The 13276-nt window shown below is 42.3% G+C and overlaps 4 protein-coding genes across 4 annotated transcripts in view; all 4 read right to left on the reverse strand.

Annotated features, from left to right (window-relative positions):
• Positions 1-9652, reverse strand: part of LOC138976335 (E3 ubiquitin-protein ligase TRIM56-like) — an 88239-nt gene extending 78587 nt beyond the window's left edge. Inside the window, exon 1 of the mRNA XM_070349204.1 lies at positions 9393-9652. The gene's annotated coding sequence lies outside the window, so the exon portion shown is untranslated. The remainder of the gene's footprint in view (positions 1-9392) is intronic.
• The window catches only part of LOC138976323 (E3 ubiquitin-protein ligase TRIM56-like), an 85969-nt gene that overhangs the window by 39363 nt on the left and 33330 nt on the right, over positions 1-13276 (reverse strand). The window lies entirely within an intron of this gene.
• Positions 1553-5349, reverse strand: LOC138976339 (neuralized-like protein 4). The gene is made up of 4 exons (XM_070349208.1): positions 5155-5349; positions 4574-4738; positions 3189-3368; positions 1553-2970 (listed from the first exon to the last, which is right to left on the reverse strand). The coding sequence occupies exons 1-4, from the start codon at positions 5299-5301 to the stop codon at positions 2938-2940; spliced, it is 525 nt and encodes a 174-aa protein (XP_070205309.1). The 5' UTR covers positions 5302-5349; the 3' UTR covers positions 1553-2937.
• LOC138976939 (RING finger protein 151-like) lies at positions 5316-9740 on the reverse strand. The gene is made up of 3 exons (XM_070349833.1): positions 9663-9740; positions 5915-7048; positions 5316-5339 (listed from the first exon to the last, which is right to left on the reverse strand). Exons 2-3 carry the CDS (start codon positions 7031-7033, stop codon positions 5316-5318), a joined length of 1143 nt encoding a protein of 380 aa, XP_070205934.1. The 5' UTR covers positions 7034-7048; positions 9663-9740.

Here is a 13276-nt window from a genome sequence, read left to right on the forward strand (position 1 = left end):
GTGACCGAGCAGCTCTGTCAATGTTTTGTTAATATGCAATGTATTTGTTGTTCAAGTATATATTCACAAATGCAGTTCATATTGGGTTTTATTTGTATCTACAGCTTTGTAACCTCATAAATAGATAGATAGATAGATAGATAGATAGATAGATAGATAGATAGATATATAGATGGATAGATAGAAAGGTAGATAAATAATGTGCGTGCGTGTGTGTATGTGTGTGCGTGCATGCATGTGTGTCTTTACATGTGAACGCGTACGTCAGTGCGAATACATGTGTGTGTGGGGGAGGCAAACAAAGAAAACAAGAAGAGAGAGAGAGAGAGAGAGAGAGAGAGAGAGAGAGAGAGAGAGAGAGAGAGAGAGAGAGAGAGAGAGAGAGAGCATTGATTTAAAATATAGTTCACGTCCATCAACCACACAACCACGCCCACACACACACACACACACACACACACTTCAAATTCAAGTTTATTAAAATCATGACAGAACAATTCAGTTTTGAAGGTCATAGCCCTGGAATTTATGTTTACAAAGGTGCAGCGGTATAAGTTATACTGCAATCGGTTGGTTGCTATGTAATTGTGTGCGTGTGTGTGTGTGTGTGTGTGTGTGTGTGTGTGTCTATGGGTGTGTGTTTGTGTGTGTGTATGTGTGTGTGTGTGTGTTTGTGTATGTATGTATGTATATATATATATATATGTGTGTGTGTGTGTGTGTGTGTGTGTGTGTGTGTGTGTGTGTGTGTGTGTTCAACCTATCTTGGCTATTGAACACTGTGTTTGATTTGTTTACTCACTATTTACGTACAGGTCGATGCACGGTCAATTAAAGAAGGTTGTCAAAAGCTCATACATTTCCACAGGTGTTACATCAAATCTTGCTGGTTTCGTTTAAATAATTAAAACGACTTGTTGGAGAGGGAAGGGGGGTGGGGGGGGAGGGGGGGTCGGAGGGGGTTGATTTATGGATGTAGGCCCCGGGTTTAAGTGTGTGTCAAGAATTTCGTTGACACTACTCAAACTGTACAAAGGAAAGAAACTATTCCATCCATGTTCGTACCCTAACTAAAAAATATATTTCAGTGTTCATTCATTCAAACTTGCTGTGCCATTAATAGCGACATATGTTTGCACACGATGTCACTTTCACGCTCGTCAGCAACACGGGGGATAACCGGCTTGATACTGAGCAGCCTGGTGTATGCCGTGCAGGACACGATTCAAGGCAGAATGTGATATTTTACTTTGGAGTGCGTGTTCTTTGTCTGCATTGAAATAACATGATACAGCTTCACTGGTGGTCGCATTTGCTTCGATCTGCATTGCGGGTGGAAGTATAGTTGGTATACTGTCTTGGTAATTTGTTATCATAGCTGGACATTGTGGCAGGGCCGGACCTAGTTCGTTTGAGGGGGGGAGGGGTCCAACTGAAGGCAGGGGTCCAAAGTCCACATTTGTTTTTCTCTGAGAGGTACATTGGATGGCCAGGGGGGGGGGGGGGGTTCCGGAACCCCAGGAACCCCCCCCCCCCCCCCCAGATCCGGCCCTGTTGTGGTGATCGAACGCCGACAATGGCTGCTCGATGCGTTTTGAAGGCGGACCTGCGTCTAATTGTTGCCAAAACAGCTCGTATTCGTCTTCGGTACGGGAGTCTGAGAGACGCAGGAATCATAATATAGCAAAGAAAGGCTATTCTGGTGGTTACATGCTTCAATAAAAGAGAATCCTTTACAAATGAGGCAGAACATTTTAATTGTAAATGCTTCGTCAGAATGTGTTGAGGAGAGGCGGTCAAATATGCATGAAGATTGTACACCATATTGCCTTCCCTGAGGTGAATCAAAAACTTCTTGAAATATTTTTCGCGCCAACGGTTCTACTCATCTTTGACATCTCTTTCACTCATGTCTCGGCAGTCACGTTCGTGGAAGGCAATGCGGTGTCCGACCATCTCGCTGGTTATCCCCCTCAGTTGTAGCAACGGAACTAGAGATGACGAGTGCTATAGGCAGTGTTCTTTTTGCTCAGTACAAACAGCTAACCATGTAAGTGTTAAGGGGGCTAACAGAAAATTAACTTACAATATGGACAGAACAATACATAGCAAACTGTAGCCAAATATGTTCACAAACATCTCTAAACTCGAACATAAATGGAATGAACATAATGAGCACTGATTCTGATAATGCATCCTTGTTAACCAAATATCATCACCAGTGTGTTATGCAAACCTTCCAGTTCTCCTAACACAACACACATACCGGTCTAGAGCTGTGACTTCTCTTTAACACACAATCATCACCGGTGTGTTCAGCAATTTAGCTTCAACTTATCTTTTTCACAATACAGGTATAGCAATGGTGTTTTCAGCAACACGATCGCTTCTCTGTAACACAATACCATTACCAGAGTCTTCCGGAAATATTTTACTTCTGTTCAACACAGTATCATCACTGGTGTGTTCAGTAAAGTTTTCACTTCAGTTTGACACAATACCATTTCCTCCGAAAACGGCGTATGGCTGCCTAAATGGCGGGGTAAAAAACGGTCATACACGTAAAATTCCACTCTTGCAAAAAACACGAGTGTACGTGGGAGTTTCAGCCCACGAACGCAGAAGAAGAAGAAGAAGAAGACACAATACCATTACCGGTGTGTTCAGCAAAGCGTTCACTTTTTTAAGACGATTTATTTGCATAAAATACGGTAATAATCAAAGGGGTTGTTCAACGGTTTTCATGGGATAACAAGCAGTGTCAATATGTTCCTATCACAGAAAGATATCTCTGGTTAGTTATGCCTTTCAAGAGAGGAGCCCAGTCTTCAGCTCAGGGTGTAATTCCACATGACTGACACGTGGTCGACAGTTATAGGTGTGACGTCATATGTATCTACGGCCAGACACTGGGCTGTGGATCTCTGTGTTCCGCTCTCAGCCAAGGTGTGTCGAAAGAAGAATGGATACCTGAAATATGATTATGGGCCAACACTGAGTGTGCCTTCATTTTTAATATGCAAAAGTAGCCCACTCACTTACTCTCTCTCTCTCTCTCTCTCTCTCTCTCTCTTTTCTTGCACGCACGCACACACACACACACACACACCCACACACACATACACACACACACACACACACACACACACACACACACACACCAAGGTTACAAATAAACGTCTACATACCCTTTTATACCTGTGACGCAGCTCAAAGAAAGCAAAGCAGGGCGTGGGAACAGTGGTGGCGATGACTCCCCGATCACTGCCGTTGACCCACAGGTGGAGCTCTGCCTTTGTCGTCACCATCACTCCCACACGTGTTCCCTTCCACAGGTTGAGTGTTGCGTCGTTCAGGTTGTTCTTCTCCTGTTGACATCATTATGTGGACTTCGCGTGTGTGTGTGTGTGTGTGTGTGTGTGTGTGTGTGTGTGTGTGTGTATTTGTTTGTGTGTGTGTGTGTGTGTCTGTGTGCGCGCGTGTGTTAGTGTGTGTGTGTGTGTGTGTGTGTGTGTGTGTGTGTGTGTGTGTGTGTGTGTGTGTGTGTGTGTGTTAAAACAAAAATGTTGCCTTAATGACATCCGACAGCGATTGACTCTAAAAATCAACGTCGCTAATAAATTGGCTAACATTTTGTTTCTGATAGTTTTAGTGTGTGTTGAAATAGGTTTGACTGGAATATAATAATGTTAAACTTCCTGAAGCTATACTTATATCTATTTTTGGACATGGCAGATGGTGAACACATTAAAACAGCGCTTTATTTCACTCAACTTACATATTTTTCAGAGTACGATCACTTTTACATCTGCTGATGCTATTTTTCAAAATATGGGTAATGGTACGTTTTGAAGGTCTGTGAAATATGTCACGGTCAACGTTTTTCTCTGTTTTGCATATACGGTTGTGGGGACTCTGCTCGGCATTGTGTCATGTTTTGGTTAAAATCGATCGGATGCCCCAGAAAATATGTTCATGAGAATTAAAAAAACTGATCTAATTTTAGCCTACGAAAACGTCATGTAATACGCTATGTCCAGCCATATCGGACAGACACGTTACAATATTTCAAACGTAAACACATCATTGCCAGAAACGTAAACCAGGGATTAATACCACTTCCAATATAGGTACTGTGGTTGTAACTGTTCGGTCAGAAACTCCATTCAATTACCCATCCCTCGTTTATCTCAATCTTGGCATGTCATAATATTCACATTTCTGTAACATAAAGTCTGTCCGACTGATTTCTCTCTTTTTCACACTTGTTACAGCACACTCTAAAAATATCACAAGCAAACTATTACTATTAGCGAAATCGATAGTTTGTTTCGATCGGTGTGGCTTAAAAAAAGTTCCCTTAGAAAAACTCTTTTATATTCTAAACATTACATATTCTAAAGACAAACCCAACATCACTTTGGAAACAATCCCCAACACATTTTCTGTTTTCCTTTCTTGTAACCAAAAATTGGTATCAAAAAGTGTTGTAACTTTAAAATGTAGACACATATATATATCATGCAGCGTATGATACACACTAACGAGCAAAGTTGTGTCAACATGACCTTACTGTGTGTCCACGGTTATACACAGCACCACTGATGACAACAGCCTCCCTGCCCCATCCACGGTAAGCTGTGCCAGGCAGACGGAGGTGATCGGGATCAGTCAGCACCACTCCACACGGCATGTAGCGGAGGAACATGAACTGCGGGTCTCGCTTGTCTATTCGGATCTGCACACAATTCCGTTTCTGTTACAATTCAACTTCACATGTTGTTTTGTTTGGAGATCTTAGTGTTTGCACATGTGGGCAGACAGACAACGACAATGACAAAGACAAATGCAATTCTTTATTTAACAATGGTAATAGAGTATGAAGTAATCTATTTTTCTTACATCACTGAGGCATCGGAGAGGGACACACAGACAAAAAGGCAGACAGGCAGACACACACACACATGTATACACGCACGCACACACACACACACACACACACACACACACACACATACACACACACACACACTCACTCACTCACTCACTCACTCACTCACTCACTCACTCACTCACACACACACACAAACACAAACACACACACACACACACACACACACACACACACACACACACATACACACACACACACACCTCATACAACACGTCGGGCACCATGGGCTGGTCAGCAACAACAATACCATAGTCATGACCCCCCACTCTCTCTGCTGTCAGACCGTCGTTGCTCAGTACAATGTTCGTCCCGTGGTTTGTGTGAAAACGCCACCCAAGGTTCTGCATCAACGAGACATCAATCACCAATCAACAACCCAAAGAGACTGATGACGAGATGCAAACAAAACCAATTCATTATATTCATCGCAGCAAGATGTTTTTGTAACGTATGCAAAGTACTCACAGTGAATCGTCAAGTGTATCAGGGAATAACGAAATTGTCGTAGCTAGACTGTGACAAAATAGCGTTTGTTTCCTACCAACGTTTGCCATCATTTGTGTTTAGAATGCTGCATCGCCATGCCAACTTTAGAGAAATACACGTTATTTGTTGAAAAAGTAAAGTTGAGATAATGTTATCAATGCAGGCATGTTTTATTTTAATGAAAACTTATTCCAATTTTGAAATATGATAATGATGGTATTTTCTCTGTTTCTATGGTGCTTGTCTTAAAAAGTACAAATGTTAGTGCGCTTTGCAAGGAATCCAATTAAAATATAACCTTTTTCATTGTGTAAACTAAATGCGACGGCGTTTCTGTATATTAGTCAACCGTTCACAGGCTGACTATCAGAGGGTAAAAAGCAACAACAACAACAACAACAACAACAACAACAACAACAACAACAACAACAACAACAACAACAACAACAACAAAACCATTATAGATGTTCTCACCTGAACAGGACCGACAGACGCAGGGCTTATCTTCACATGGCCAAGCTCCGACAGTTCCTTTTCAATGCGGGCCACTGCGGCAGCGTCAATTGTCAGCGTAACCATGTAAACCGACTTCAAGTTCGCTCGGCGTTGACCACAAGTGACCAGTATGTCCTTCACACGGTCCCTCAGAGCACGAGTGACGTCACACATCCCTTTATTAGTGGACCCTCTGGTGGTTCGATCAGCAACACGTCTGTGTGACGTCAGTCTGCCTCGATGATCCAACAAGGTGACCTTGACGGCTAAGACTGTGTCCCTCACTTTGGCTTTGGCATCGAGCGTCATCTCCTTCAGACGACGCCTGAATTCCTTGACAGAGTTATCTAGCTTGTCGCAGGTCCTGTCGATCTCAGCAACAGCTTCCTGCACCACTTTCACCGTGGCCTCCAGGTGGCGCTCCAACGCTGCCACAGCTTCTTCCAGCTGTTGCTCTTCCGTCAACAGTGACGTCACCATCTGACTCAGCTCCTCACGTGACTTGTCTGCCGCTTCCGCCAATTCCGTCAGGTCTGGGCATGCGCGGTGCTTGGCGCTGGCACACAGGTGGCAAATTGCGGCCCCGTGTGTGGGACAGAAGAGCTCGCAGGACTTGCTGGTGTGCACGCTGCAGTGGTCAGGCTGACTGGCGGCCAGCTCTTCCGCTGTCATGCTGGACAGGTCTTCCACCTTGTGATGACGAGCCATAGAGAAATTGGTATGCGACTGACCACACGGCTTACACATCATATCATTGCAGGACAGGCAAATAGAGTCAGCCGCAGACTTGCATCCTACACAAACATGATCTTGGCTCAGTACACGTGTACTCTCCACTAGCGCTGCCATGGCGACGTCATCCGGTAAGGCGTCCACCACCTCCACCCACCCCTTTGTCTTACTTTTCTCTTTGGGGTCCGCGATGGCGCCCCTGCAGAGCGGACAGAGGGCCTCGGGGTTGGAGGCGAGCCAGGAGAGAAGACAGTGGCGACACAGGACGTGAGCACAAGGCAGCAGTTTGGGTTTCTTGAACAGCTCGTGACACACGGAGCATTCCGTGTCACTGTCCGCTGAACTTGTTGCTGTTGCCGTTGCCATGGCAACGAATCAGTCCTGAAAGGAACGACGCGAAAATATAACAGTCTAGAAAAAAAAAGGTACGAAAGTCCAAAACAATTACATTTTCAGAAGCAACAGTACCTCAAGAAACCACGATCTCTGCAAAAGCAGCTGCGACAATAACTATTACTACTACAACTACTACAACTACTACAACTACCACAACTACTACTAATATACTTCCATTACTACTACTACTACTACTACAACCACTACTACTACTACTACTACAACCACTACTACTACTACTACTATTGCTACTACTACTAGTACTACTACTATGCTGCTACTATTACTACTACTACCACTACCACTACCACTACTACTACTACTACTACTGCTACTACAACTACTACTACTACTCCTACTATTACTATTATTACTACTACTACTACTACACATAATAGCAATGAACACTTATGAACTCACGGCGATGTACAATAGCAAAAGACATCACACTAGAGATGCTGTTTGAAGAGAAAGGGTTTCAGGGCAGATGTGACGGAAGGATGGGATTGTAAATGACGGACAGTTTGTGGGATGTTGTTCCACATGGGAGGGGCAGCCACAGAGAAGGCACGTTCGCTGTTAGCTTTTTTATGGACTTTAGGGATGCAGAAGATGAGGCTGTATGATGACTCCTGCTCCTGCTCTTACTCCTACTACTACTACTACTACTACTACTACTACTACTACTACTACTTCTACTACTACTTCTACTACTACTACTACTACTACTACTACTACTACTACAACTACTACTACTACTTGCTATCCTACAAACAAATGTCGAAGTCATCAACTTGGCTATTACTGAAATACTCCTACTCCTACTACTACTACTACTACTACTACTACTACTACTACTACAACTACTACTACTACTTGCTATCCTACAAACAAATGTCGAAGTCATCAACTTGGCTATTACTGAAATACAGTGCTTTTTGTCATGGTACCCTCAAAATGGACGCAAAACCTCTCGTTTTCTACTGCTCATGCGCTCCGGCTACGCCTGCATCAGAAGACAGAACATAACAGAAGAAATACGCAAAATATAACGAAGCAAAACAACCTGTTCTGGATATAGACACTGGATTAGACTTTGAGTTCATTTATAAACGTTGCAACGTTGCGCCTTTTCAGAATGTTCGTCAGTCGATTTTTGTGTACCTGACGTGTCAGTCACATCGATTTTGGGTTACCCTGACTTCAGTGGCTGTCCAATGACACCTACAACAGAAAACTGTGATCCGAAAAGTGTGCCAGAAAGCTAAGTGGGGGGCTTTTAATGGCATGTGTTGTGTGGATGTTATAATTAGGCATTTGTACTGACTTCGTACCAACGGCAGAGTTATACTCCTCGACAGAGTCTCATGTGCAGTTCAATCACTTCTTTAATCAGTACAGTTTATGTTCATATCACACGTGCAGACAGCCTATGACTGCCTAAATGAAGGAGGACATGGCCATTTACCCGAGAGCCTGCTCGTTCAAAAACACCAAATGACAGCATCAAAACAAAATCACGTGAAAATAGCAGTCCACGAACAATATGGAGAACAAGGGAAGTCGGAGAAAAGTCTACAAGGCTGCATTCTTAGAAACTGTCGTAAGACATAATTAGAGTAAAGTAACACCACATAAAACACTTCATTACGTACAGTGTGTGTGTGTGTGTGTGTGTGTGTGTGTGTGTGTGTGTGTGTGTGTGTGTGTGTGTGTGTGTGTGTGTGTGTGTGTGTGTGTGAGGGTGTGTGTAGCACAATATTCGAACAGTCCAAATAAAAGTATTTTTCTCAAGAGACAAAACGTGACAATGAGTCACGTAGGTTTAAACACAAATCAAAAGCATATATATCTACAATTGCGGATACAGGTCAAACCAAAAGCGTCTCATAACTGGAATGAATCACACGGAGCGAAAGAAAATCATAAATGTGCAAGCATACACGATACACAGTTTAATCTATAGGCTACGACTTGTGACACAAAGACTGCGCGCCCCGCGTGAAAGGCTCGATAAAACATCTAGCACAGACAGACAAGGTAATGTGTTGAATACTGCGCAGGACTGACACACTTCCACACACTGCGACAAAGGACAGGCACACTCAATGTGATCATATGCGTACACCTACAATATTGCCCCTATTTAGGCACTGAATATAGACTTTTATGCAAGCGACGCATTGCAGCTACAAATATATATATCCAAACTACCACGCAGCTAGTTTTGTTAAAAACATCCACACGCGGTTTGTTTTGTAAAGAACACAATACTCGGCAAACATTGACATTGAGTTTTAACGCAGCAGAGAATGCGATAAACACATACTGATCATGAAGTAAAATCCCTCATCAAAAACGAGAAATGAGAAACATCACAACACAAACAGAGCAAGGCAAGCAGTGTGTAACTCACACACAGCAAGTCTAGCTAGCACCCTCGGTGTCCCACAGCCATTATCGATTCAAGCAAACAGAAAACACATTTCCCAGAAACAGAAAGTGAAAACTTTCCCGAATGATTTTCCACACTCAGCGTTATAAGCAACAAGATTGGACAATATAAACAGACGATTTAACAGATAGAGAACACACTTACCTGCTGTGAGGAGCACTGAAACACTGTCAAGGTTTAAAATGTCTGTTGAAAATCACATACACACAGGAGTGGACGGTGGGCGTGCCAAACAGAGGTCACATGAATGTGCTCGAATCAAACAGGCGCATGCTCTCAACTTTTCAATGCAGACATTTGCAAAAAAGTAGGCTACACCATCGTTTGCTGGATGTAAGGATGCACCTACACAGTATGGCAATCCGAATGGTGCAAAAGTCCCTTTTAGCTCTTGATGTCTAAATAACACATTATTTAGCTAAATAACGCGTTATTTAGCTAAACAATGCTTTATTTAGCTATATCATGCATTATTTAGCTAAATAATGCATTGTTTAAATTAAACAATGCATTATTTACAGATACAGAAAAAAGAGAGCCCAGAGCACTAAATAATGCATTGTTTAGCATAAATAAGAGATTGTGTTTGTAAATAACTCATTATTTATAAATAATTACGCGTTTTCTCTAAACAATATATTATATGTAAATAAAGTGTTATTTAAATAAATAAAATATTATTTAGATAAATAAAATATTATTTATCTAAATAAAATATTATTTAGATAAAAAAAATATTATATGTAAATAAAATATTATTTATCTAAATAAAATATTATTTATCTAAATAAAATATTATTTAGATAAATAATTTATTATTTAGATAAATAATTTATTATTTAGATAAATAATTTATTATTTAGATAAATAATTTATTATTTACTGTTTTTGCCTTGAAATAGTATTATTACACTAAATAATGCTTTATATAGCTATATAATAGGTTTCCGCTATATAATTCATGATTTGGTAAATAATACATTATATACCGTAAATAAAATATTATATACCGTAAACAATTCATTGTTTAGCGCATCGCGAAGCCGTTTTTTCTCTTGTTGTTTTTTTCCACGTGTTTCCGTGGATCCACGAGAGCTCTGTTGATTCTCAAACTGACCAATCAGACAACTAGCATCTGTACACTAATTAAAGTCCCATTGTTGAGTGTGACGAAAACTCGTGGTGACGATTTTAAAACATGTTGGGTCACGCATGGTCCAATCTTACATGGTCCAATCTTACATGGTCCAACCTTACATGGTCCAACCTTACATGGTCCAACCTTACATGGTCCAATCTTACATGGTCCAACCTTGCATGGTCCAACCTTGCATGGTCCAATCTTACATGGTCCAACCTTACATGGTCCAACCTTACATGGTCCAATCTTACATGGTCCAACCTTACATGGTCCAACCATACATGGTCCAATCTTACATGGTCCAATCTTGCATGGACCAATCTTGCATGGTCCAACCTTGCATGGTCCAACCTTACATGGTCCAACCTTACATGGTCCAACCTTACATGGTCCAATCTTGCATGGTCCAATCTTACATGGTCCAACCTTGCATGGTCCAACCTTGCATGGTCCAATCTTACATGGTCCAATCTTACATGGTCCAACCTTACATGGTCCAACCTTACATGGTCCAACCTTACATGGTCCAATCTTACATGGTCCAACCTTACATGGTCCAACCTTGCATGGTCCAATCTTACATGGTCCAACCTTACATGGTCCAACCTTACATGGTCCAACCTTACATGGTCCAACCTTACATGGTCCAACCTTACATGGTCCAATCTTACATGGTCCAATCTTGCATGGTCCAATCTTACATGGTCCAACCTTGCATGGTCCAACCTTGCATGGTCCAATCTTACATGGTCCAATCTTACATGGTCCAACCTTACATGGTCCAACCTTACATGGTCCAATCTTACATGGTCCAATCTTACATGGTCCAACCTTACATGGTTCAACCTTACATGGTCCAATCTTACATGGTCCAATCTTACATGGTCCAACCTTACATGGTCCAACCTTGCATGGTCCAATCTTACATGGTCCAACCTTACATGGTCCAACCTTACATGGTCCAACCTTACATGGTCCAATCTTACATGGTCCAACCTTACATGGTCCAACCTTACATGGTCCAATCTTACATGGTCCAATCTTGCATGGTCCAATCTTACATGGTCCAACCTTGCATGGTCCAACCTTGCATGGTCCAATCTTACATGGTCCAATCTTACATGGTCCAACCTTACATGGTCCAACCTTACATGGTCCAATCTTACATGGTCCAATCTTACATGGTCCAACCTTACATGGTTCAACCTTCCATGGTCCAATCTTACATGGTCCAATCTTGCATGGTCCAATCTTACATGGTCCAACCTTGCATGGTCCAACCTTGCATGGTCCAATCTTACATGGTCCAACCTTACACGGTCCAACCTTACATGGTCCAATCTTACATGGTCCAATCTTGCATGGTCCAACCTTGCATGGTCCAATCTTACATGGTCCAACCTTACATGGTCCAACCTTACATGGTCCAATCTTACATGGTCCAACCTTACATGGTCCAACCTTGCATGGTCCAATCTTACATGGTCCAATAATATATATGGACCATGTAAGATTGGACCATGTAAGGTTGGACCATGTAAGATTGGACCATGTAAGGTTGGACCATGCAAGATTGGACCATGTAAGGTTGGACCATGTAAGATTGGACCATGCAAGGTTGGACCATGTAAGGTTGGACCATGTAAGATTGGACCATGCAAGGTTGGACCATGCAAGGTTGGACCATGTAAGATTGGACCATGCAAGATTGGACCATGTAAGGTTGGACCATGTAAGGTTGGACCATGTAAGATTGGACCATGCAAGATTGGACCATGCAAGATTGGACCATGTAAGATTGGACCATGTAAGGTTGGACCATGTAAGATTGGACCATGCAAGATTGGACCATGTAAGATTGGACCATGTAAGGTTGGACCATGTAAGGTTGGACCATGTAAGGTTGGACCATGTAAGATTGGACCATGCAAGGTTGGACCATGCAAGATTGGACCATGCAAGATTGGACCATGTAAGAATGGACCATGTAAGGTTGGACCATGTAAGATTGGACCATGTAAGGTTGGACCATGTAAGGTTGGACCATGTAAGATTGGACCATGCAAGGTTGGACCATGCAAGGTTGGACCATGTAAGATTGGACCATGCAAGATTGGACCATGTAAGATTGGACCATGTAAGGTTGAACCATGTAAGGTTGGACCATGTAAGATTGGACCATGTAAGATTGGACCATGTAAGGTTGGACCATGTAAGGTTGGACCATGTAAGATTGGACCATGTAAAGTTGGACCATGCAAGATTGGACCATGCAAGATTGGACCATGTAAGGTTGGACCATGTAAGGTTGGACCATGTAAGATTGGACCATGTAAGGTTGGACCATGTAAGGTTGGACCATGTAAGGTTGGACCATGTAAGATTGGACCATGTAAGATTGGACCATGTAAGGTTGGACCATGTAAGGTTGGACCATGTAAGGTTGGACCATGTAAGATTGGACCATGTAAGATTGGACCATGCAAGATTGGACCATGTAAGATTGGACCATGTAAGGTTGAACCATGTAAGGTTGGACCATGTAAGATTGGACCATGTAAGATTGGACCATGTAAGGTTGGACCATGTAAGGTTGGACCATGTAAGATTGGACCAT

This window comes from Littorina saxatilis, linkage group LG9 (genome assembly GCF_037325665.1).
Source record: "Littorina saxatilis isolate snail1 linkage group LG9, US_GU_Lsax_2.0, whole genome shotgun sequence".
Classification (NCBI taxonomy): domain Eukaryota; kingdom Metazoa; phylum Mollusca; class Gastropoda; order Littorinimorpha; family Littorinidae; genus Littorina; species Littorina saxatilis.

Excerpts from the sequence above, each read along its gene's own strand:
- LOC138976339 (XM_070349208.1), bottom strand. The coding sequence starts at position 5,301 with ATGCAGAACCTTGGGTGGCGTTTTCACACAAACCACGGGACGAACATT. Across the intron at positions 3,369-4,573 it reads TGTATAACCGTGGACACACA|GAGAAGAACAACCTGAACGA; the intron begins GTAAGGTCATGT and ends TGATGTCAACAG. Across the intron at positions 2,971-3,188 it reads TGCGTCACAGGTATAAAAGG|GTATCCATTCTTCTTTCGAC; the intron begins GTATGTAGACGT and ends ATCATATTTCAG.
- LOC138976939 (XM_070349833.1), bottom strand. The coding sequence starts at position 7,033 with ATGGCAACGGCAACAGCAACAAGTTCAGCGGACAGTGACACGGAATGC. Across the intron at positions 5,340-5,914 it reads CGTCTGTCGGTCCTGTTCAG|TCTCTTTGGGTTGTTGATTG; the intron begins GTGAGAACATCT and ends TCTCGTCATCAG.